This window comes from Pteropus vampyrus, unplaced genomic scaffold (assembly GCF_000151845.1).
Source record: "Pteropus vampyrus isolate Shadow unplaced genomic scaffold, Pvam_2.0 Scaffold82, whole genome shotgun sequence".
Taxonomy (NCBI): Eukaryota; Metazoa; Chordata; class Mammalia; order Chiroptera; family Pteropodidae; genus Pteropus; species Pteropus vampyrus.
In genome coordinates this window covers 3,513,756-3,537,093 of record NW_011888863.1, presented here as the reverse complement: position 1 = coordinate 3,537,093, position 23,338 = coordinate 3,513,756, and the positions used below count along the sequence as shown (strand labels likewise).

Below are 23,338 nucleotides of genomic sequence, written 5' to 3'. Positions count from 1 at the left end.
TCTTTATGCAATCTCACTTTATCTCCACTTTATTTATGCCCAACTTGTTATTTAATATATAGATTGCAATCTCATATTTTAGATGACATCTATCTCCAAGGGATTCAAGTTTTTCCTGAATTATATATGTAATTTTGACATTGCCTGGGGGGCATTTATTTACTAAAGAAAAGGAAAAGAAACCCCACACATTTCAAATAAAGACCTGTAGGACACAAACACTGCCAGGACAAACTAAGTCAGTAATCAAACTGAGAAAAGAATCCATGTGCTTCGTGTTATCAACAGCACTTTCTTTGACTTTCAATGACAGTCTCTTTACCATGAAAAAAATACTGAGAGTCTGTAAATACCTCTTCTGGAACACTTGTGTTAAATGGGTCACGACTGGGAGATCCCATTACTGGTGTAGACGACAGACTTTTCTCCAGATCGCTAAAACCCTGCGTGTCCAGCAGAGTGGAGATAGAACCAGAAGTGAGCAGATCTTCATAGTCACCATCTTGGCCTTGGAAAAGACAAAGCGAAAAAGAGGACAACAGTAGCTTTTCACTCATATTTCACTTTTGGAAAAAGATAAGAATCTCAAATATGTTAAATGTCACAATTTTTCTGATCCTCAAAATTCAAAGAGTCAACATCTCCTGGTATCACTTGAAAAACATGTGACCTAGGAAACATCTTAAACTGTAAGCACCTACCTGAGCACCAGGGCTACCTGAGTATCCAGTGACGGTATTAATAGAGGTATTAATTTACAGTGGTATTAATAGATGCAATCATGGACTCACAAAATAGAAATTCAAAGTTAATTTATCTCAACAACACTCTTGTCATTTTGTTTCAGAATCTGGGGCTTTACAAATTTCAGTTCAGAAATAACCAAGCTGAGGAATACCAGTGGTGGCACAATAAACTGATTCTGAACGGCAACAGAATCACCATTTAAACAACTCAGTTTTCATCACCACTGTGCTCCTGAAAAAAAAAAAAAAAGATCAAAAGGAAAGAAAAAAAGATAATGGCCTTTTCATTCCTCAAGAGGATCCTTTTATTCCATTCATTTTAAAGCAGAAAGAACAGCCCAGGGAGGAAAAGCAACCACACATCCAGCAAAGCAACAACTTTCAGGATTTTTTTACATTTCTAGAAATGTAAAGGATTCAAGTGTTGATCAAAGCAGAGCTAGCTATTCCTTTTTAAAAACAAAAAGAATGATGCTTCAAACTCTAATCTCTGAATAGAATATAATAAATCATATACTTGCTTAAAGGCATTAAACAAGTATGTACACTTAGTTTCTTAAATTAGTTTTTACTAGACTTTTATCCTAACTATTAGGATTTAGATGTTATTAGAATTGTATGAGAATTAATTAAACAAATATAAATCTTAGTTTGAAATCACTGTTTATATAACTTTTCTTTGAAAAAAACATAATTTTCAATGGTTTATGAAAATTTATCATGCTCTACATGGGTTAAAACTATCTCTTTTAGCTACATATTTATGTACATAGAAAATAAGACTGGAAAGAAATACATGAAAATGCCAATAGGGATCATCCCAGTGCAATTGTAAGTGATTTTTACCCTTTTTCTCTACTTCTTAAATATTTCACAATATGGCAAACTTATAGAAATTAATCTGTTCTTGGTATTTACACATAAGAATCACAGTATTGAGGTTCTATAAAATCAAACAATGATTTAACTAATGTAAAAACTAATTATTCCAAATTTGTAATATTCCTTAAAAGAGAGACTCTTGAAGATATAGAAATGCAGAGTGATGAGAATTGCCATAAGTCAATATTGATAATTAGAGGTACACTTGCTCATTCAGATATTTATAAAGTCTTACTATATGTCAGGCCCTGTGAACAAAAAGATGAAGATCCATTTTTTTTTTTCAAATATTCTAATCCAAAGCAGGATTTTCTTTGTGAAGTCATCAAACTTAAAATTTCAAAATTTGAGTGTTTCACAAGTACCTTCCAAAAAACTTATTAATTTCTAATGCTTATTTTTATATCAAATAACCCCATCTATGCATTGCTAATAAACGAGAGAACTTTCAAAGTTCTTAACATTTTTGTTTGTTTTGAATGACTCCAAAGCTTTTCTACATTTGAGGATGGCCAATTGGCCTATATACATATAAAATTATAATAAATACAATAAAATGCATAACTATCCTTAGAAATCTTACTTTTTTTTTAACTTAAGACATGCAAAGCTGAACACAATTCCTGATGTTCCTTCTCTAGGCTTCTCCCACCTTGGTAAATGGAAGCAACATCTGCCTAGTTGTTTTAGTCAGAAATGTTGACCTTTCTTGATTCTTTGCTTTTCTTTTTTTACTGTCTTCTAATTCATCACACCATCGTGTTAATTCTAACACCTAAATACATTTCCAATCAATGTCATCCGATCATTCCATTTGAAATACTGCCAGAGCCTCCTCATTGGCATTCCTTCCTTCCAACATTGCTCCCTCCCACTATGGTTCAACTTGTTGAGAGACACTTCAGTGGATCTCTTTGGGCCAAGTAGCAGCCAAATTCCTCACCTGCATGACCTGGTTGGTGCTCACATCTATCATCCCACCTCACTCTTCCCCCTGACCATTACCTTCCAGTCACACTGGTCTTTACTTCTTACACACACTAAGTCCTCCCCTCTCCCCCCGCCGCAAGAAAAGCTCTTGCATGTGCTGTTGTACTCTTCCTCTCTGGAATGCTATCTAATGAGCTCCTTAGAGACTCTCCATGACCAACTAATCTATGGTATGCTCTTTAGCCTACACACTTTCTGGCAGAGAACAGATGCCTAACAATATTATTGAATGAATGAATGAATGAATGAATGAATGGAGCTATCTAATTTTGGATAATAGATATGCTCCCATGAGAGAAATTGAGGCCAAAATGTAAAAGTTCATAGCCACTTAAAACCAAGTTAAGTAGAAAAGCCTTCAGGGCTACACTACCTTTTTTACCTTGGGGCAGTACCACTGTATCTTGCATTTTCTTGTACCTGTTCAGGCACTGTCGAAGGTCTTCTATTTTCCGATCCTATTAATAAAGTGAATTATCATCTTTAATACTATGATTTTAAACAGTAAAAGTAATTGTGACACAAAGAATAAGTAGACGTGAATTATTTACATTATTCAAAGAATATTTCTAAACTTTAGTAAAATTGGTAATATCTAGAATGTTTTTCCTACGTATATCAGAGATATAGAAAAAGTACCTCTAAATTTAGAGATCCTATCCTTCAGCTGCCATCTTTAAAAAACAAAAACAAAACAAGGTAATAAGATACAAAACAAGAAAAAAAAAATCAACTTTAATTACTCTCCTCTCTAACTCATATGTCAAGTCTTGAAAAAAAGATCTACACCTTCTGTCTTTGTCAGCTCTTAATCACCACCTGGCTTTTCTCTTCCCAAAACACTCCATCAAAGTTGCTTCAATTAGTCATCAAAAACCTTCTATTTACTAAAAACAACAAACCTTTTTATCCTTTTTCTAATATGATCTCTATTTGGCACTTGATTGACCTCACTCTTTCCTTCTTTTACTTTTCTTTCCACTCTTTCTTTTCTTCTATTTAGATTTCTTAATCCCTCAACCAGATAGATATTCTACTTTCATAAGCCCCACTATCAACCCAACACAGACTTCAAAACATAGAGCTTCAAGGTTGTGTCCTTTACTCTCTTCTCTTTTCCCATGCCCTCACTGTGGTTAGTTAAAAAATGAGCTCCTCAGCCCCTTCCACACTAATTTTGGGCTTGACCATGTGACTTGCTTTGGCCAATGAGATATCAACAAATGTGGTTCAAGCAAAGGCTTGAATGAAAAGTATTTGCACATTACAGTTTGCCCTCTCTTGCTGCTCTAGGGAACACTAAGGCCACTATATTAAGAAGCATAGGCTAGTCTACTAAAAGATGAGAGACCATTTAGAGAAGAGACATCTCAGCTGAGGCCAACCCTAGACCCATCTGTCAATCATGTGAGTCACACCTTCCTACACCAACCAGTCCCATCCCAGCCACTGGATAAATATAGAGATTAGCTAAGCCAACCCAGACCAGAAGAGCCACCTAACCAAACCACAAAAGTATGAGAAGAAATAAATGTGATCTGTCATGGAGCAAAAAGTAACTGATACATCAACCACAGTTTAGTCCCCACCAATCTACGACTCTATATATTTCTCCTAAAATTGATGAGATTCACTCCCTACCAATCTATACTTCTACATTTATCCTGCAATTTAGATCCATTTTCTAACTTTCTATGAGAAATCTCCTTTTAAATGTTTCATGAACACATCAAATTGAATATATCTAAAATGAAGCTTATTATTTGCCCCCAGGACTTCAGCCTCTACCTGGATTCCTTAACGCTCTGAGGGCACCATCATTTGCCCAAACCAAAAACTTACTCTCGAAACCAAAGATTTAAAAATCTTGTTAACCTGTAAATTTCTCTAAAATCTCTTCCTTCCTTACCACTTCACTGTCACTTCACGGCCTTACTTCAACTCCTCTTCATTACTCACTCAGACTATTTTAACAGCCTCTTAATTTGTCCTGTCTTTGCTCTCCCTCCCTTATTCTTGCCTCCATTCTGCCACCAGAGTTAGCTTTCTAAAATGGCAGTTTAATTATGTCACCATCCAAGTTCTACAAATAAAGACCCAGATCTAGTATACGAGGTTGGCTATCATTCACTGCAGCTCTTCTGTCAGCCTCATATACCCACTCCACCTATATCTCATGCTCCAGAACTTTCCCAGCATGCACTGGGCTATTTCAAGCCTTGGTTTTGAAAACATGTTTTTCTTATGGATCCTTTGCCTAGAAGACTTCATTTTTCCTGATAAACATTTCTTGCTCTTCCTCAGAATCTGCTCTAATATGTCCTCTTTGAAGCCTTCTGAAACCACTAAGAAGTTATATCACTCTTGGTGTTCCTACTTGAGCATCTAGTAAGCCCCCAGTCAACATTGGGAGTTTTTTTTTTTTTTTCTATTATTGCTTTTTGAAGGGGAGAAATTAAAATGATATTTGGTTATTTTTTCCCCCAAATAAAAGCTCTGTGGACAGCTTGCTAATAACTTATTTTTATTCAATAATGAGAAAGACTAACAAAAAGAAACCTAGATACATGGATGGGTTGGTAGGACAATGAGTTTATTTCCATGGAATAAAGATCTAATAAAGAGAAGAAAAGGTGAAAATAAATAGACAAATAAACCAGAGTAGGCAAGAATGAGAGAAAGAAACTTAGAATGGGAGAAAAAGATCAAGACAGAATTCTTTGGCATTTGCTCATTTTTTTTTACTTCCTTGAAATTCCTCTTTTCTTGAGAAAGTGCCTCCTTCTTCTATTCATTGAGGGACATGAGGAGAGAGCAGTTTTGACTACAGGAGCTGAACCCAGCCATTGCTTCCTGCTGGATACACGTCGGGTCAGGTAAACCATGAAGAAACACATTTCTTTAGTAGGGTAACTGCATCTCTGCTTTTAGCAGGATGGAGTGGGGAGATACAACCAGAGGAAAAGAACTCCCGGAGACTCTGGCATTAGGCCAACACAGCTAAAACAAAGCCTGGAGCCATGCTTGATTTCACTCCGTGCCTCTGCTTTCTGGCATCTTGCTATTCAGGAGAGCAGAGACAATCCCAGATGTGAAAGAGGCCAGGAGTGTGAATGAAATAACATATATACGAGAAGAAAATCAACATGACTATGAAACTAAAGTTGTCATGGGCTACCTCCTTCAGAGCTCATATGGTAGCCCAGAATTTCCAGTGACCACAGAAAGGATGTGCTATGGACTATAACTTTTCATTTGTCACCGGAATATAAAGAACCGATTTGAGAGCTCAGATATTTTCTAAACTCATGCGGGGTAGGGGACAGCAAATTCTCAGTGGAGCTACTGGTCTCCATTCCTGTGCACACAGCCAGTTACAACCGTGACTCCCAGGGTTGAGCATATGCAGGCAGGAAGGGAGAACGAGTGTCCCTCAATGTCAGGGGTGTTTAGGGTATGTTCTTTCAAACTGGGATATCTCAAGAAAATGCATGGAATGATCAAAACGGCTTTATAACACAACCAAGTAAAGATTTAAATTTCATCTGGATACCTTTTCTTCATTTGCTGCCATCAAAGACTCCACAGCCTTTTTCATTTTTTGTACTTCAATATCTGCAAATATCACATCAAATCAGAAGTCAGTTAATTCAGTTAAAATGTGTGACAGTAATGAGAAGCTACTGACGTTTCATACTGAAATGTTTTAAGGTAAAGATGCTAATCATTTGTTTGGTTTGTTTTAAAGGGCACATTTATATCCATATTCTCTTTTAGGGAAAATCTAAAAAATGAACACCTCTATCTCTCTCACCTGAATAGTCATCGTTCCAGATAAAAAAATAAGAATAAGCGAAAGTTAACTACCATCTCTCAAAGCGACAACAAAATATTCATGAGAACACTGACAGTAAAATTTCAGTGCTGTAACAATAAAAACACAGTTTTCAAAACAGAAACCTATAAAGCAGTGGGTAAAAGCGATGAACAAGGTGTACATAATGACAAAAGCAGAGAAAATGATATTCAGTTTTAACCGAGATATAGACACAAATGGTAAGAGCCTGATGAAATATGGTATTTACATGAGTAGTCATGCTAAGAAGCTGGCTGTGGGTTCCATACAGAAGAATATTAAGTACTTTGCTTCATCTATAAACTTCATTTCCAATACTATTTTAAAACATAAAGGCCAAAGAAAAATGAATATGATTTTCCTTAAAATTTGATATTCAAATATAAAAGCATGTTACTTTAATAATAAAAAAAAATTTAAGATAAAAAGTCAACCAAGATGAATTACAGATTAAAAAATAGGAAATAAAAAAATTTCAGCTAAAGTTGCCTGCTTTTGAGGGGAAAAAAATTACCAAAGATAATTTTTTAAAGCGATGCATCATTCAGCATTGATATAACATTTTCAGTTAAGGTATATTCTACGGAAATTTGACTTAAGAGTTCAATGTCTGGAGGAAAGAGCCATTAAGGATTTATCTTTATGCTGCATTAAACAATCCAGACTCCACGAATCAGCCTGGGTACAACCTTTTTTGTAATCCCAATTGGGTTTATGTTTAAACCGCCCCCCTAATGTAGACCTCAGTGAAAAAATAGGCTATGAAACATCAAAAAGCAAAAGCAAAGTTCAAAATAATCTTTCAACTATGGTAAACCTTAAAAAGAGGTTTCCATAGGAGTATAAACATTATTTTCTCCTCTGACCCTGTATCTTCTGGGCCACAGAGAAAATGGTTTCTCACCTCCAGCACTCTGGGTGCCCTGCTGTATCCTGTGGAGCAAAAGGGCTGAATCAGATAAAATTCGCAAAAACGGTCTTTTACTCCTTGTTTTTACTGTTTGTTTATGCTCTATTTTGTACACTCTGAAGAAATGGACAGCTTATTGATGAAGCAACTTCACATCTTTGGTGAGAGAAATGTTTTAAAACACATGCAAAGAACAGTCCAAGTAGTACTTTTGGTGAATGTAAAGGCTGATGGAAATACACCAAAAACCTTACTTTTTTCTTTGAGCTTCTTTTTAAAATTTTCATCTGTGCAGGAAAACCCATTGAATTGGAAGTTAGCATACATTACAACAATAAATAATACTTTTAAAGCACTATTATTTCATCTTCTTTTACCTATATAAAGTCTAACCTCATAGACTGAATATTAAGCACTATTTTATGACTTCAGGACTGGCACTATACTACTTAAATGCTTTATGTGAGGTTAAAAAGAGAATCTAATGTAATTAATCAGAAGAACTAAATTTGAGTTACTACCCCTGTTACTTTGTCTTTATGAATCTTGATTTTCTCATATTAAAACGAGGCCTGTGGAGCTTCTTACACTACATGTGATGAAAAGCCAGTTAATGTTGCACTGGCTGTTTTATACATTTCTATTACAGTTCGATACACGGCCCTCCTGAACGTGACTAGTACATTGCTTACGTCACATTCAACTCACCGCTGAAATGGTCTATTTCCTATTCAATGAGATGAGCCCACTGACCATGCAGTTAGATGTTATGTCAACGACAGATTGCCATGAAGTTTCTAAACACTTACTCTCAATCCCTGTATTTACCTGGTTCTGCACTGGTAGGTAATAAGCAGTTTACAGGCTGGTGGTACCAGTCCTTGCATTGGACCTAGGGTAGCTCTACTCTGTACATCCGCTAGCCTACATGTCCCATAATTCCATTTTTTTTTCTTCGAATCCTAAAAGCATGACCTGTTTGTGAATGTCCTTTAAGAACATACAATTCTACATATGCCAAATTATGGAGGGGAAATGATCCATTTTTCTCAATGTTTGACAAATTGAGTTTTCTGATGGATAGGGAATGCCTACAGGTATATAAAGCCAGGGTTTCTAGAGCCAAGAAGACTTTAGCAGTAATTTAATTCAAGCCCCTTGTTCAACAGACAACAATAATATCAAGGTTTACATAAGAGATAAAAATGTACCAAAGCTACACTAAATGGAATTTGTTCTGTTTCCAAGGAGTAAGAAGTTGCTTTTGATACAGTCATCATTTGTAATAAAAAAAAATTTTGATTTAGTATTGTCAGATGTTATGAGTATTTGTATTTCCAAATATAATTCAAAAAATACATTTCATTAAAGTTCTCTTCTATTGAGTATAACCTACATTATTATTAATTATAGTTCATGTAATATCCAGGACAAACCTCCTCAGTTATGAAAACAATTTTTGGGTAAATTCATGCACTTTTCGAAAAACAGAATTAGCCTATTTTTGCTTTCTAGAAGGTTGAGGGCTCAATGTATAAGAAATTTTCACTAATTTTCCAAATACAGAGGCTTTCCCTCTTCTCTCAACAGGGCAGACAAGGTTTCTAAATGTCTTTATGTTGTCTCAATTCCAGTTTAAAGGGAAAGAATCTTGGGACACAGTAATGGTTCCTTTTAATTCTTTTTGACACTCACTTATATTGCAGTTTGGACAAGAACTGTCTCATAATGATAATTTATAATTTAGAAATCTAAGAATAAACATTCAATAAAGTACAGAGTTGCCCTTCTCCAGCTGCTGAAGAGGAAGTTCACAGATCACCAAGCACGGGCAAGAGTCGGAGGATTCCCTGTGGCCCTGGGCCTGGATGGCTTCTACTCTTCCCTTTCTTTGAGGCTAAAACTATACATCAACTAACATTAGTTTCTTTTAAAGATCTTGGAGGATTTTAACAAAGTAGGATAACCAATGTTAAATATATATTCTTACCTCGATCAAAAACTTCAATCCCTTCTCCTTTCATCTTGCAAAACAATTTTTCTTGTAGCCTTTTTACTTCAGATTCCTTCTCTTCCAATTGTTCTTTTAAAGATGCCAGTTCATCCTACAAGTGATAAATTCATTTAAAAAAGAGTAGATTATGACTAAAAGAGAATATTCAAAAGTATGTTCTTAAGCCAATAATTAGTTTTTGTGATTGAAACAAAAAACTACGAGAATTCAGACACAACTTTCAGAAATCAGACAGTGGCAATGATAAGCAGGAAATAAGACAAGTAATAAAAGTCCAATTTATAATAATTATGGTATAATTATTTCAAGTTTCTTTGTGACCAAATTAAAATCTTTTAAAGTATAATTAGGACCAGGGTAACCCTAAGCTTGTACCTTGTGTTAAACAAAAAATCTGACCATGTTAATAAAAAAAAATAATAATCGAATTAGATGCTTAGTGTGACAAAAGTAAAATGAGATGCAAATTGGAACAAATATATTAAGACTTGCTTGACATTTATTCAGCATTTCAAGATGGCACTCTGGTTCCCTGGACAAGGCAGAGCTTAATTAGGAGGAAAGTAGGTGATGAACAATTTTAGTCAAATCATGGGACTAAATAATTCATCCTTATCACTAAGACAATAGAACAGAATCTCCTACAACAATGGAAAAAAATGAATTTAGAAAACAGATTTTAAGTCTTTTTTTTTTTTAACTACACAACTACTAAAGACTCCAAGTCCAATGTTCTATCCACTTTCTAAAGTTAATTTTGGTAAAGAATTAACTTAAGCAAATTGAGTTTTGCTGGCTGTCTTCACACAGAAAATAAAGCTATGTGATGCTAATAAATGCACATTTATTTTCGTTAACACATTTTATTTTTAGTCTCTACAGATATTTATTACATTTAGTACTATGAGAAGATGTGTCTCTCTGGTGAAGCTAAAGAGTTGGCCCTATAGTTTTTATTTACGGTAGGAGTGAAAAACAAGCACAAGAAATTTTCAGTAGCATTGGAAAGAAGTGCCTCCCTGTTCTGTGCTTCTTCTAATCAGTAATTTCTATTCACTGCCATGACATAGTTAACTGCTGTATACATTTACCTACAAGAAAGACACGAAGAATTCTTTCTAATACGAAACAGAATTCTTTCATGGGTGAACTTTCACAATTATTTTATCATGCTTGGATCTCATATAGTCAAAGAGAGCAAGATTTAATTTATAAACAAATACTTTTTTATTTACCTGTTTATTATTTTTCACTAATTATGTACTATGTTTCTGAAAACAAATTATTTTATCATGCTTGGATCTCATATAGTCAAAGAGAGCAAGATTTAATTTATAAACAAATAAATTAAGATTTAATTTATAAACAAATACTTTTTTATTTACCTGTTTATTATTTTTCACTAATTATGTACTATGTTTCTGAAAACAAATTAGGGATCACATTGTCCCTAATCAGCTTTAAATGTATTTTTAAAAAACAGGTGACACACATACACAAAATGAGTGCACAAACTACTAAAAACACCATCACAGCAAAATGACACATGCCAGAAAGCAACAAGCCATGGACCCCATCATCCAACGTCTACTACACCTTCAGTGACTCCCATTTTTGTTCCATCCGCTGCTTTTCATACTGCATCTGACCCACCTTGATTTTCATGCTAGAAAGTTTGGCCATTAAAGACTGGTAGAGAGACAGAGGAGTGAAAGAAAACTATAGATAGAAAAAGACAAGCTAAATAACCAAGAAAACAGCATCAGTTTATAAAAGAGGTTAGATAATTAAGAGAAATGACAGGTTATGTTCTATCACATTAGTTAAGCTCTGATTTTTATTCAGAATAGCCGTTCTTAAATCAAGAAGTTCTCCAGCTTAGAGAAATTTTAATTCACTTGTAAAACATCTTCTTTATCATATACTAAATAGGAAACATTTTATTTATATTGATCATAGATAAGTAGTGGAGCCATTTATTTAAAAAATTTTGCCATTGAGAATACTTACTTTGGTTGATTTAAGCTTTTTTTCATACTGAAGTCTTTCATTGTCCATTTCACTGACTCTTAACCTCAAATTATTGACCTCTTGCATTAGCCCCTGTCCAAAAAGAACCAAGGAAATACATTAGGAAAGCAGTAACACAGTTATCATTACCAAAATAGCAGCTTAGAAATCTTAAATCAACATCTTAAGTCCTGGTTAAAGTCATATGTATGTTTCTCCTTGAGAACCAAAGCATCTATCCATTTAAAACACTGCTTTAACTTCCTAATGCCTCTGCCCTAAAATGACGGGACTGTGAAAATAAAAGTGACTGATTTTGATTAAGAGAGGTAGCTAATCACTTACTATCATTGATCAGATATATCTAGATTAAAATTCATTATATGAACTCTATCTTTTAAAATAAATCAGAGGAATTTTCTTTAGTAAAATCAATTATTTTTAGGGCCTTTTTAGTGATATGGTGGATGTTCATAAAAATATTTTTCTAGTCTCTTCATTTGTCTACAAAATACAGATTGTTTATTAACCCAATCTGGGAGAATGGAACGAAATTTAAATCCTTCAAACCAAAGATTCTCTACTTGAGGATAGATGAGGGCCCTGTCATTTACAAATATATTCAGTATCATAATTTTATATTTGGAAAATAAAATAGAAAGTTATCCTAATGTTTTCATAATACAAATATAATCAGACACCTTTTCTACTGCCACTTAAAAAAAACCAAACTAATTTGTTTGTAAAATTTGTCTAAACATTCTGAGAAACACTGACATTTTTGTCCAGAGTCCAGAGAATAGGATAAGGAAATGAAAATGCCAAACAATACCAACTTCTCCAAAAGAAGGGCTTGAATACTCTGTGGAGGAGACGATTTTTTTTTTTTTTTTTTACTATAAGCCGTGAAGGCCCCACCAATGGGTAACGTGTTTTTGTTCCTCTCTTTTACAAGATGTTTATTCCTGAGCCACAAATTCACGGTTGACGGGACAGAATTATATAAGAATGCCATGAAAAATAAAAATAAAATAAAATAAAATAAAACAATGCTATAAGAAATAAAACTTTGTTAACAATGAATTACTCTAAACTTTTAAGTATAATGATTCAACCTCACAAAGGCTAGGAAAAGAGATGCTACAATGAAATAACACTTCCCAGAAAAACCACAAGCATTTAAATATTTTTGTTTTAAGTGGTTTTTTGTAAAATGGGGAAAAGTATTAATTAGCATTATTATATTATTTATTTATATTATAATTATTATGGATAATGTGTTAAAAAGAGGACATCTATTTTGTCCTTCTACAAATGACATCTTTTAATAACATTTTAGTTGACTTCTCATCTACAAGCTCAGAATTCGAGTCTAAGAAAAAGTCGTTTCCCCTATTTATAGGTCTCATTTAATTAACTGTCCTTGCATAATGAGTTCTTAGTGACTTTCCTTCATCAATCTGATCTTTTTAATATATATTTTCCCACTTTCTCATTGTCAAGAAACAGCTATGAACAATTGAAGTAAATAGAATTATAAGTTGAAATCACTCTTCTCTTTAAAAAGAGCTCTTCAATTATCCTTTGTGCCAACACTGTAAATATGAATGTAAATCTCTAACCTGAAAGAAGTTGTACCTTCCCATAATAACTCAAGCTGGAAAATCTGGAAATAGCTTCTTAATATGAGACTTTAAAAAATGGAATACAAGTTTTTTCCAACTATTTTCTTACCAGAAGATCAGTCCTTTTAAAAAAGAAAATCCCTGTTACCTTTCCCTTTTCTCTTCCACAGAACTCCTGACTTCCACAGAAATTCAACTTGACATCTGTGCTCTTACCAGAAGGGGGCACTGTTGAACGATGCTAACCATGTCCTCCTACCAGAAGTTCCTAGAACAGGCAAGTTCGCAATCTTCCAAGGTTTCAAAACTTTAACCCCCTATCTTTGGAAGTACCTATACTCCAATATTTTCTTAGAAATTGATCTCCAAATAATCTAAAATTCTCAAAGTTAAAGAATTTCAGATCTGTGAAACAGCCAAGGAAACATTTTTGTTTTTGTTTTTTTTTATCAAGGGAATAATAATAGGGAAACGAGCATATTCAATTTTAATTTTAAAGACTGTTTTAAGTATTTTCATATATAACAACATTTATCAAACATCCTATAATCTCTGGGCATGTTAATACTACATTTTACCATCAGAGTTAAATATTCATTAGAAAATTATCAGAGATTGAATTTACTGGAAGTTGACGACAAGATCACTTTTCATATGATTGAGAACGCATGACTGAAGCAAGGAAGTACAGGAAAAAAATTTATAAAACTGCAGACAAATTCAAGAGATGTAAATATTCTGTGGTCTTATTTAAAAAATCATGAAACATCTACTTCAATTTAATCCCGATGTTCGGTTAACATCTAGTATCAAAATTAACCACAGTCATGCAGGTTAAGAAATCCCCTGAACTTTATGTATATAATGTAGGGGGCCAACTCTTGATACCTAAATAATGTAATTTCTTTCTCTCCATCAGAGTTAGCTCCATGCCATGTTGTCCACCTGGTGACTGAATTCTACTGCTGTATTATGTGGGGTCCAGGAAAGACAGTAAGGGACAAAGAGGAAAATATCCAAACAGATTTTTAAGGAAAGTACAAAGGCAAGTATTTTAAAGAAACTGGGTAACTTTTTAAGTTCTGAGTCCCAGTCTTAATCAAAGGAGAAACATGCTCATACAGGTGACTGACAAAGAACTTTAAGATTAAAACTTGAACGAAGTTGGGGATTTCCTTTTGCTACTGAGGAAGTAGTACCTATATCAAGACTCTCCATTATAGTTATATCTTGATGGAAAATTGAATTTTTACAACAGCAATGGAATAAGCCTCATTCAATTCAAATCTATGAAGGGCTTTCATACAGTAGATAATATATGTAATGTACCTCACATGGTAAGGACATGTAGTCAGTGTAAAATAAATGTTTGAAATGAAGATAGAGGGGAAAAAAGATTTCTTCTCCTCTCTCCTTGGTACCCGTATTCTAATCCAGTTTGACACCTCTCCACACCCCAACTGAGGAAATAAAATAGAGAAAAAAGAAAAGGAATTTCTACAGCCCTTTACAGTTCTGTTCAAATAAATAAATTCAAATGGAAATGCCACCCCCAAAAAACTGTAAGCAAATAAACAAACTAGAACACCTGGATTAACAATAAAATAGGTAGAACAAACAAGAAAGCATGTTTAGCCATAAAACGAGTACTTCAAATTGTAAAATCTGCCCTGAATCACAAAAGTATAGTGAGCTTTATTTAATCAGAATAACTTCTGGGTGGAGTAGACCAAAAGTAGAAGGCCAAATTAAATGAGCTCTAAAAATCTGTGATTTTTATGATTATATAATGAAAGCATGTTTTCTATATATATTTTAAAAAATCTATAATATAGTAAACAATCAGTGTGCTTAAAAAACAACATCACATACTTAAAACCATGATTTCCACAGTGAAGGAACCAATATAGATGAACAAATGAATGAATGGACAGATGTACGAACAGAAAGACAGAAGTTCCAAATGTCCTAAAAGTCAAAAATATGTGTGATACACACACCACACACACACACACACACACACACACACACACACACACACACACATGTGTATGTATAGTATATAGAGAGAGGGTGCCACTTACCTCTGTGTCTCTGAACCTATCTTCATAATCCAATCTGTCCTTCTCTACGGCAGTCAGTTTTAACTTCAGGTTAGATATTTCAGCCATCAGATCCAACTTCTGAGTTTCTAAGGATGTCCTACTCAGAAGCTCCTATTAGAATTTAAGAGATACATTCGAAAGTTGCTTTATTATAAACAGCCACATGTGGATGTGTCGCACTTATGACTACAAAGGCAGTAACTATCAAGTAGAGGATATGATGAAGATTAATTACCAAATAGATGCAATTTAGTTAACCTTCATTGAGCAGAACTAAACACATGTCTGCTTAACGGGGAGACATATGTTAAATAGATACACACATATATAAACCTTAAAGCCTGATCATAACACTGATGACGATGATACCGTTATGTTTGCTATGTGCCAGGCACTGTTCTGACATGTAGTTAGGGGTTTGATCCTCAATCCTTATGAGGAAAAAACTCATAAAGATAACTCAGGAATTATCCTCATTCAACAGATGAAGTGAGAACAGAGAGGTTAAGAACTTGTCAAAAGTCATACAGCAAAGGAATGGCAGAGCAGGGACTCAGACCTAAGCAATTCTGCTCCAGAGTACACTCTGTCCACTACATTACAGGACCTCTCACATGCAAGCACCGTGTCTGTGTGCATGTGTGTGTGTGTGTGTGTGTTTGTACACACAAGTATTTTTTCAATAAAGGTCACATATGGTACTTATCTTTTTTCTTAATCATAAAAATATGTTCCTGGTTGCGAGTTAGGAAACCATATGAAACAATAAAGATAATTAAAGTTACCTACAACCCAATTAATATTTTATTCCAGATTTTAATTACATGAACACTTCTGATTGTGTTTATGTTTCTTTGGACCCTGTTATTCTAGGTTTTTGCTTAAAAGATGTCAGTCTAAGTGAATCATGAAACTTCCTGGGGCATCACAGGAAGTGAACACAACCTATAAATGTACCCTCTCAAATAGTTCAGCAGGAAAATGCCACCTGGGGGCCAGCTTTGTACATACCTGCTGCAGCATCTCCTCTGTGGCGTTCAACTTCTCTCTGTGCTCTTCAAGACAGAACTCCAAATCTCGAATCTTCTCTCCTTGAGCCTCTACCTGGTCTGTTAACACACTTACCTGTATTCAGAACAAAATACTGCAAAGGATTAGGAAGAATGTGGATCCCACTGCAAACTTTATTTCTCTAAATAGAACAAAAACTGTAATGCTGTCACCACTCATTTGGTTGTAAAAAAAAAAAAATCCAAGAATTAATAACACAGCAGTCCTTCACACTCCTATTTATGTAATGCTTGTTTACCCAAGAAGTCTGATTCGATTTTTAAGAAAGTTAGGGCTTATCAGGGATGTACAACACTATAGGTTAAAACCATTTCAACCATTTACAAGAGAGAGTGAGCATGTACACAAATTTTTTTTTTTTTTGCGGGGTGGGAGGGAGCGGGGGTGGGGGGATGGAAAGTAGTTATTAGAGATTAAGAAAGGAACCAGAGTTAATGTTTGAAAGAGAAGTTACCAAGGACTATTCAAGTTTATTTCATGAAGAATAAAAGAAAATTCAGAAAATTCATATTCCACGAGATCTCTCATGACCATGCTGTCCACAATTGTGCTCAAAGCCAGTGTGTGACTTGAATTCCGAGAGAAGCCACTGCATTTGTCCTCCACCCTCAGTGCTTATTGCAAATCTATGAGCTTTTCCCCAGCTATCACCAGCCTGGTAAACATACTTTGTTTAGCTCAAAATACCAAAGCCAAAATGTCTGTCAAGCATTTAAAACAACATGGATAGACCTAGAGGGAATTAGGCTAAGTGAGATAAGACAAAGACAACACCATGTGATTTCACCTATATGTGGAATCTATGAAAACGAAATGAACAAAACAGAAACAGACTCAGAGAAGAAACTGATGGTTGCCAGAGGGGAGGGGAGTGAGGGGATGGGTGGAAAGGTGAAGGGGATTAAGAGGTACAAACTTCCAGTTATAAAACAAATAAATCACAGGGTCGTAGTATACGGAATCTGGGAATATAGTCAATAATACTGTAATAACATGGTATGGTGATAAATGGTTACTAGACACCATGGTGATCACTTCATAACGTATGTAAGTGTCGAGTTATTATAAAGCACACCTGAAACTAATATAATATTGCATGTTAACCATACATTAAAATAAGTAAATAAATAAGAGTTAAAACATTATGAAGAAGAAAGCCTACAAACAGCATTCTCCTCACTTTGTTTTGTTTGGCTCAAAAATCGGAATTTCTGCTACATATTAAAAAATCAGCTCAGATGACAGATGAGAAAATCAGATCAGATGGCATTGTGCTTGTCATGACACTGGCCCTAGAAGAGCTGAGGCTGATTTGAGCTGCTCGCACCAGACTGGGTATGCACACCCTGTTCTGCCGCAGTTCTCACCACTCCCTGTCGTACACAGATGGCCTGCTACACTATGCTTATCAGCAGCCTGGCTCCTGAATTTGCCATCCCAATTTAAAATGGTCTTTGTAAGTATTTCATGAGGAAAGAACAGCATTTCAAAATCACTTGCCTGAAGAACGAGGGATTCTTTATCATTTTCTAAACGTGCTAGCCTTTCTTGATACACATCTCCATTCCCGGTTAGGTGTCCATTTGTCTGAAAAAGGAAGTAATATGGGTAAGGCTGTCTCTCTTTAAAATTGAACTACTGTGGGTAAATAAAAAATTGCATCTGCTTTTAATCCAAGGAAGCTGAATTGAACTCAGCATAGCTGCTACTGCCATTTGTAGAAAATATAGAATGTAACTTGGTTCATTTACCTCAAAATAGGTAAGACAGGCACGTTAGGCATTTAGGCATGTTTTCACCAAACTAAACGACTTCTTATCAAGCAGAAAATAATGACCCAAAAGGAACTAATAGTCACTGATAGTGGATGCACACCTGGGCATGCACAGCTTTGTTGCGTGTGTGGTTAGGCACAAAACCCTATTCCCCCTCCCCCCACCCCAAATGCTCAATGCCACTAATTCTGGATGGGGACAATGGGATGCCCTTTCATTCCTCTTCTCTCTTCCCAAAGTCCCAAATCCAGGACTGTAAATGAGAGCCAGCAGGGGCAAATTACACCACAGGCTTCTTCTTGCTACTCAAGTCTCCAAGTCGTGGGACAAATCTTCTTCTCTTCTTTGGAGCGTTTTCTCTCCCCCTAAAAGCTTAAGCACTCAGTCCACAGTAAATTCCCCTGGCAGCACTGACTAGCCATGCTCATTGGCGATTTGTAATGTTCTGTCCTGAATTCACTAACTTCTTGTGAGTTTGCTTGTTCATATAACCTAATGCCAAGATCCTGGGCAGAGCCTGTAAAATGGTATCATCTTGTAATCTCCACAGCATCTGGCTCAGTGCTCACTCTTCCTTCCCCTACCTCCTGCCCCTCTCATCAGCTTTTTATCAAATTTGGGTATATTTATGCATGATATAAATGTCAAAGGAAGTATAGATGGGGAAAGCAAGTTAGATCTTTTCCCTCAGTCATCTTATATAACGTGCAAGTCATTAAGAAGATACATGAAAAGGCTTATAGAGAGCAGACAACATAAAAACATCATTTTGAAATATCGTAATGTATGTGATGTGTCCCTTTTTATCTCATTTAAATAATCCATAATTATATAGTATGTAATCCCAATAGAATTTCCTGATTCATCATTCAAACACAACAGAAATAAAAGCCAGTGGAGGCCAAAATGGTTAGATGAGGCCATCCAGAGTTCAAATGGAAAAGCAAGTAAGTTCAGATTTAAAAATCAGAGAAAATACAAACTGTACATCTTTACTGCCACAGACATACCTCAAGTGACATCTACTATTTTTCCAGAATTAACTGATATTATTATTCTACCAATTAATGCAGTTTCCAGTATAAATTTTGGGAATAACAAAAGTCATGTGTTGGGAAGAGTGAAACACACACACACACACACACACACACACACACACACACACAAAGGAGCTTTAACAAAAATGACAGGATGTTTCTTCTAAAATCTTATGCACCCTGGATCTATTTTCCACAAGGCCACAAAAGAATCAGAAGCTAATATATAGTAAGTGTGCAATGTGGGTTTAGAGCAAATAAAATTTTTAACATCAGCTGCTTGTCCACATACATGCGCCCCTACCGTAGCATTATTCTGCTCATGGTGTAAACTGAAGTACCCAGAATTCAACAAGTATTACAAAGAGTCTAATGGAGTAATCTAGATGACTTCCACCCCAGGGGACTACTCAGAAAAATAAAATTTATGTAACTTCTTGCAGATAGTTTTTTGGCAAAAAGCCAGTATGCAGAACGTATGTTCTCAATCTAAGAAAGTGTTGAGACTGGCCTTATACAGCCCTAAATTCCTCATTTTGATTAAGGACATGAGCAGGCAGGCATCTGCTTTTAAAACCCCATGCAAAAAAAAAAAAAAAAAAACCCTCGTGCAAGTAGTGTTTTATAAACAAATACATTTCATCAGGTAGGAAAAAAAGATTTCTGCTCAGTGAGGACACAAAGCAAAAGTCGTCTTTCTTCTGACAGAAGGAAATTATAGCAGGAATAGAAATGTTTCTACAGCAGATTCTAGAAGTGTTGCATGAAGCGACTGTACAAGATGTGGAAATAAGACGTTCCAAGACTGGTGCTACAAAATTACCCTAAAGGAAAAACAAATACTAAAAATTGACTCACAATGAAAATGCTCATTTTTCTCAATACTGTGTTGCTACTCACAAATGCTCATAAGACTCAAGAGTAGTGTGATTTTTTTTAAAACACTAAAAGTCTCTATAAGAACATAAGCAAAGGTTAAGAGCCACCACTGGAACAGTTACAGTTTTAAAGCTCTGTGTTGACTTATTCAAGGAGGTAAAGGTTTACTCTATTCGCACGTTTACTTATATTTCTGCCAATTTTGTCATCTTTGCCTTAAAGATGGTAGAAAGATGTCAATTCCATACACTACTACCTCTATTCTTCCTCCAATTCCTGTGCTCTGCCTACCACACCATTCAAAACCTCCCTAACCACGGCATGCTCTCTCACACACTAATTCTATTCCTTCTGCATGGACGGTATTTCCCACTCTTTCTTCCTCATTCTTCGTTCCCTAAGGTCCGCCTCAGTTAGAGCTTGGCCTGTGAAGTCTTCCTGGAATTACTTGTCCACTCATATGCCAGTTACAGCTTCAGATGAACTTTCATTGCAGCAAGTGTCACACTGAATGGAACAGATCAGACTTGGCTACATATGTGTATCTCACACACAGAAGACTCTTGATTTCATAATTCTATTTTTAAAAATTCAGTATCAGAAAGGGAAAAGTAAGATGCAGTCCAACAAAGCTCCTTTAATTAAATATTATCCCTTACTGTTAAAATGTATAGCTGAAACCAAATTTTGTTAATCAATGTCACCGTAAAAAAAATTAATTAATTTACAGAAAGAAATATTATCTCTAGCTATCAAGAGAAATATCTAACACAAGGGTCTTTCATGTCCTGATACGTATTATATCTTTACCACCACATACAAACATTTATTGCCTGCTCTCCAACAGATACCACAGGAGGAGGAGAGATTGAGACAAGACTTGAATTCTTTGGCCAGAAATATTACAGTCATATTTCATTTGCATCCAACATCACAATAAGGTATCTCACACTCTACTGTTCAGAGTCAAAGAACACGATGCCGGCAACGCTGGAAGTCAAGCCACCTCTCAGAGGTAGTGCTTCTTCGCTCGACTGTCCTCTCATCAGATGTGAAGGAATTAGGGCAGTGAGGCTCTCCCCTTGTGCTGTAAATAATGATCTCAGGGCAACTCTGCTGCCATTCAAGGGCACTGGAGCATCCCTTCTGAATGGCCAGTGGCCCTATGTACCATAGCACCTCTGACATTGCTTCAGTCTTACAAACAGCCCAGTTATTTTTCCCTCCTAAATTTCTACTGCAGTTCAAAAGAGTAAATAAGATGCCAAGGCAACAAGGACAACCTCTTCAGGAAGTCCTCTATTGATTCCAAAATCTCACCATCTCTGCTACAAAAGAAAACCAGAGGGAAAATAAATCTCACGCACACTTCATTAAACCCCAAAAGCCCAAACCTGACCCTTTCCTGGAAAAGACATCGGTTTACTCAACGTTGCCAGAAAGCACATCAAAGACTAAAATTCAGAATAAGTCTGAATACATTCTGTACTTTCCAGGTCAAGATTACAGATGTAGTCAAAATAAGACTTTGACTTTTTTATTTCTGGGTTTTGTTTTTCTGAGTTTTAATTTTCTCAGTGCTTGTTTTCCAGAGACAGAAAGCATCTTCTTAAGCCAACTGATGCTAAAAAAAGTGCTCTGGAGTGAGAAAAATCAACAGTAGTAGGCCAGCCCCTAAGAGTCACCAATCCAAAAATGTACTACATCTGAAATGCTGGCAAGAGCAGCAGATGACAAAGTGCTTTCATCTGCTAGTCTCATTAGAAATATCTTGAGAGAGCTTCCCTTGGAGTATTTGGGTATCTGTTGCCAAAATACCTATTGCCAAGATACAGTGGCTGTCCTGTCATGCCGTTAATGCATACACAGTACCTCCTCATTGTGCATCCGTGGCCAATACGTACAGGGTGAGTTTGACAGATTTCTTTAGGGTCTCCTAAAAGGTTCTTTTAGACACCTTACTTGAACAAGGAAGGTGGGCTCTAACCCCTCTTCACCTTATTTTCATGCACATTACCATGATCCCCAAAAGTAAAGCTTCTACAGTGAGAAGAGGGATACATGTTGAGCCTACAAAATTATTCTGATCACAGGTATACTCCAAAGTTCCCTGAATTACAGAAGGATCGAGAATAGAAGGTCCCTAGAAGCTAAAACCCAGCTCCTATTGTAGTAGCATACCATATTCATTCATTCATTCATTCATTCATTCATTCAATATTTATTGAAAGCCAGCTATGTGACAGGATGCAGATCTAGCAAAAGAATCTCTCCACTACTTTGAAAAGGGTTACATGAGATCAAGAAAAAAATGCTGTCCTTATTATTCTTGCCACTTATTTTTTCTTAACTCACTTTCATAATAGAACAGAGAAACCTCTTTCCACTCAATTCAAACAAATACTAGTAGTTGGGATCTCCTTAAAAGTGCCTCTCTCATTTATCACACTGCATTGGCCACTCTCAGTTGAGAATTCTACTGACTTGGTCCGTTTGTTTTCCTATGTCTGTGGACACTTTTCATAGATGTTTAACAGAGGCCTAAAGGGAAAACAGCTTTAACTTTAGCCAGGATGTCTCAGTGAGATGCTGCATAACCCAGATAATTGTGATCACATATGGGATACAATCTTAGATGTACCTTGCTTGCCAAAGCTTGAAAAAACATTCCCTGGAGGCACACATGAGAAGAGAAGCCAGTCAGAGCAGCAGGGATCAGAGGGTGCTGGGAATGGATTGCATGCTGAGAGCCCAGAAGAATAGCCAGCAGCCCTGAAGAAAACATGCTCCATGTTTGAACTCCCTAAATTATGAGTATTTTTATTTTTTGTAAAAACCTTTTTAAAAGGTATTTTGAATAAATATCTATTTCTTTTAATATAGACATATGATAGAAATTATTATGGTGATTTAACAGGTCAGAACCCAGTCAAGAACACCATCTTCTCCATTTATACTCTACCTATCTCATGGGTTGTTACCATCAATATTGTCACTTGCTCTGTTAAAAACTGCATTTTTGTAATTTCTGCTAATTTTGAGATTGACTCAGAATTAAAAGTGCCAAATAATCAGACACTTTAGGATTTCATGACCTGATCCTGGTCATGATCCTCAGCTTTGTCTATTGAAAAAAGGATGGTCTAGGGCAACTCATCAAGTTAGACCTAAAGTAATCACAAACTACTTGCCTGGCTCCAAGGGACATATTTCTCTATTTGCCCTCCTAAACTCGGAGATTGCTAAAGCACATAATTCTCTTTTGTTCATATTTGTGTTAACCTTCCGAGTCTTAAAAAATACTTATTCATTTCTAGAATGCTATAGTGATAGCTACCCCATTACAACAAATTCATTCCTGTAGATTTTATATCCCTTCACTGAAACAGGCTACTAGGGTTATTATTTCCTTTCTTCTTATCCAGGTTCTGAGCATAC

The 23,338-nt window shown here is 35.6% G+C and overlaps 1 protein-coding gene across 16 annotated transcripts in view; it reads right to left on the bottom strand.

Annotated features, from left to right (window-relative positions):
* The window catches only part of PPFIBP1 (PPFIA binding protein 1), a 154,918-nt gene that overhangs the window by 23,967 nt on the left and 107,613 nt on the right, over window positions 1–23,338 (bottom strand). For 13 of the 16 annotated variants that reach the window (XM_023532374.1, XM_011363095.2, XM_011363100.2 and 10 more), the window contains 9 exons: window positions 17,710–17,796; window positions 16,150–16,263; window positions 15,118–15,249; window positions 11,409–11,501; window positions 9,375–9,489; window positions 7,639–7,671; window positions 6,172–6,233; window positions 2,992–3,076; window positions 354–508 (listed from right to left, as the gene is read on the bottom strand). In XM_023532374.1, the coding sequence (XP_023388142.1) occupies window positions 354–508; window positions 2,992–3,076; window positions 6,172–6,233; window positions 7,639–7,671; window positions 9,375–9,489; window positions 11,409–11,501; window positions 15,118–15,249; window positions 16,150–16,263; window positions 17,710–17,796 (876 nt within the window). The remainder of the gene's footprint in view (window positions 1–353; window positions 509–2,991; window positions 3,077–6,171; window positions 6,234–7,638; window positions 7,672–9,374; window positions 9,490–11,408; window positions 11,502–15,117; window positions 15,250–16,149; window positions 16,264–17,709; window positions 17,797–23,338) is intronic. The other 3 variants (XM_011363102.2, XM_011363103.2, XM_011363105.2) reach the window with 3 other exon arrangements.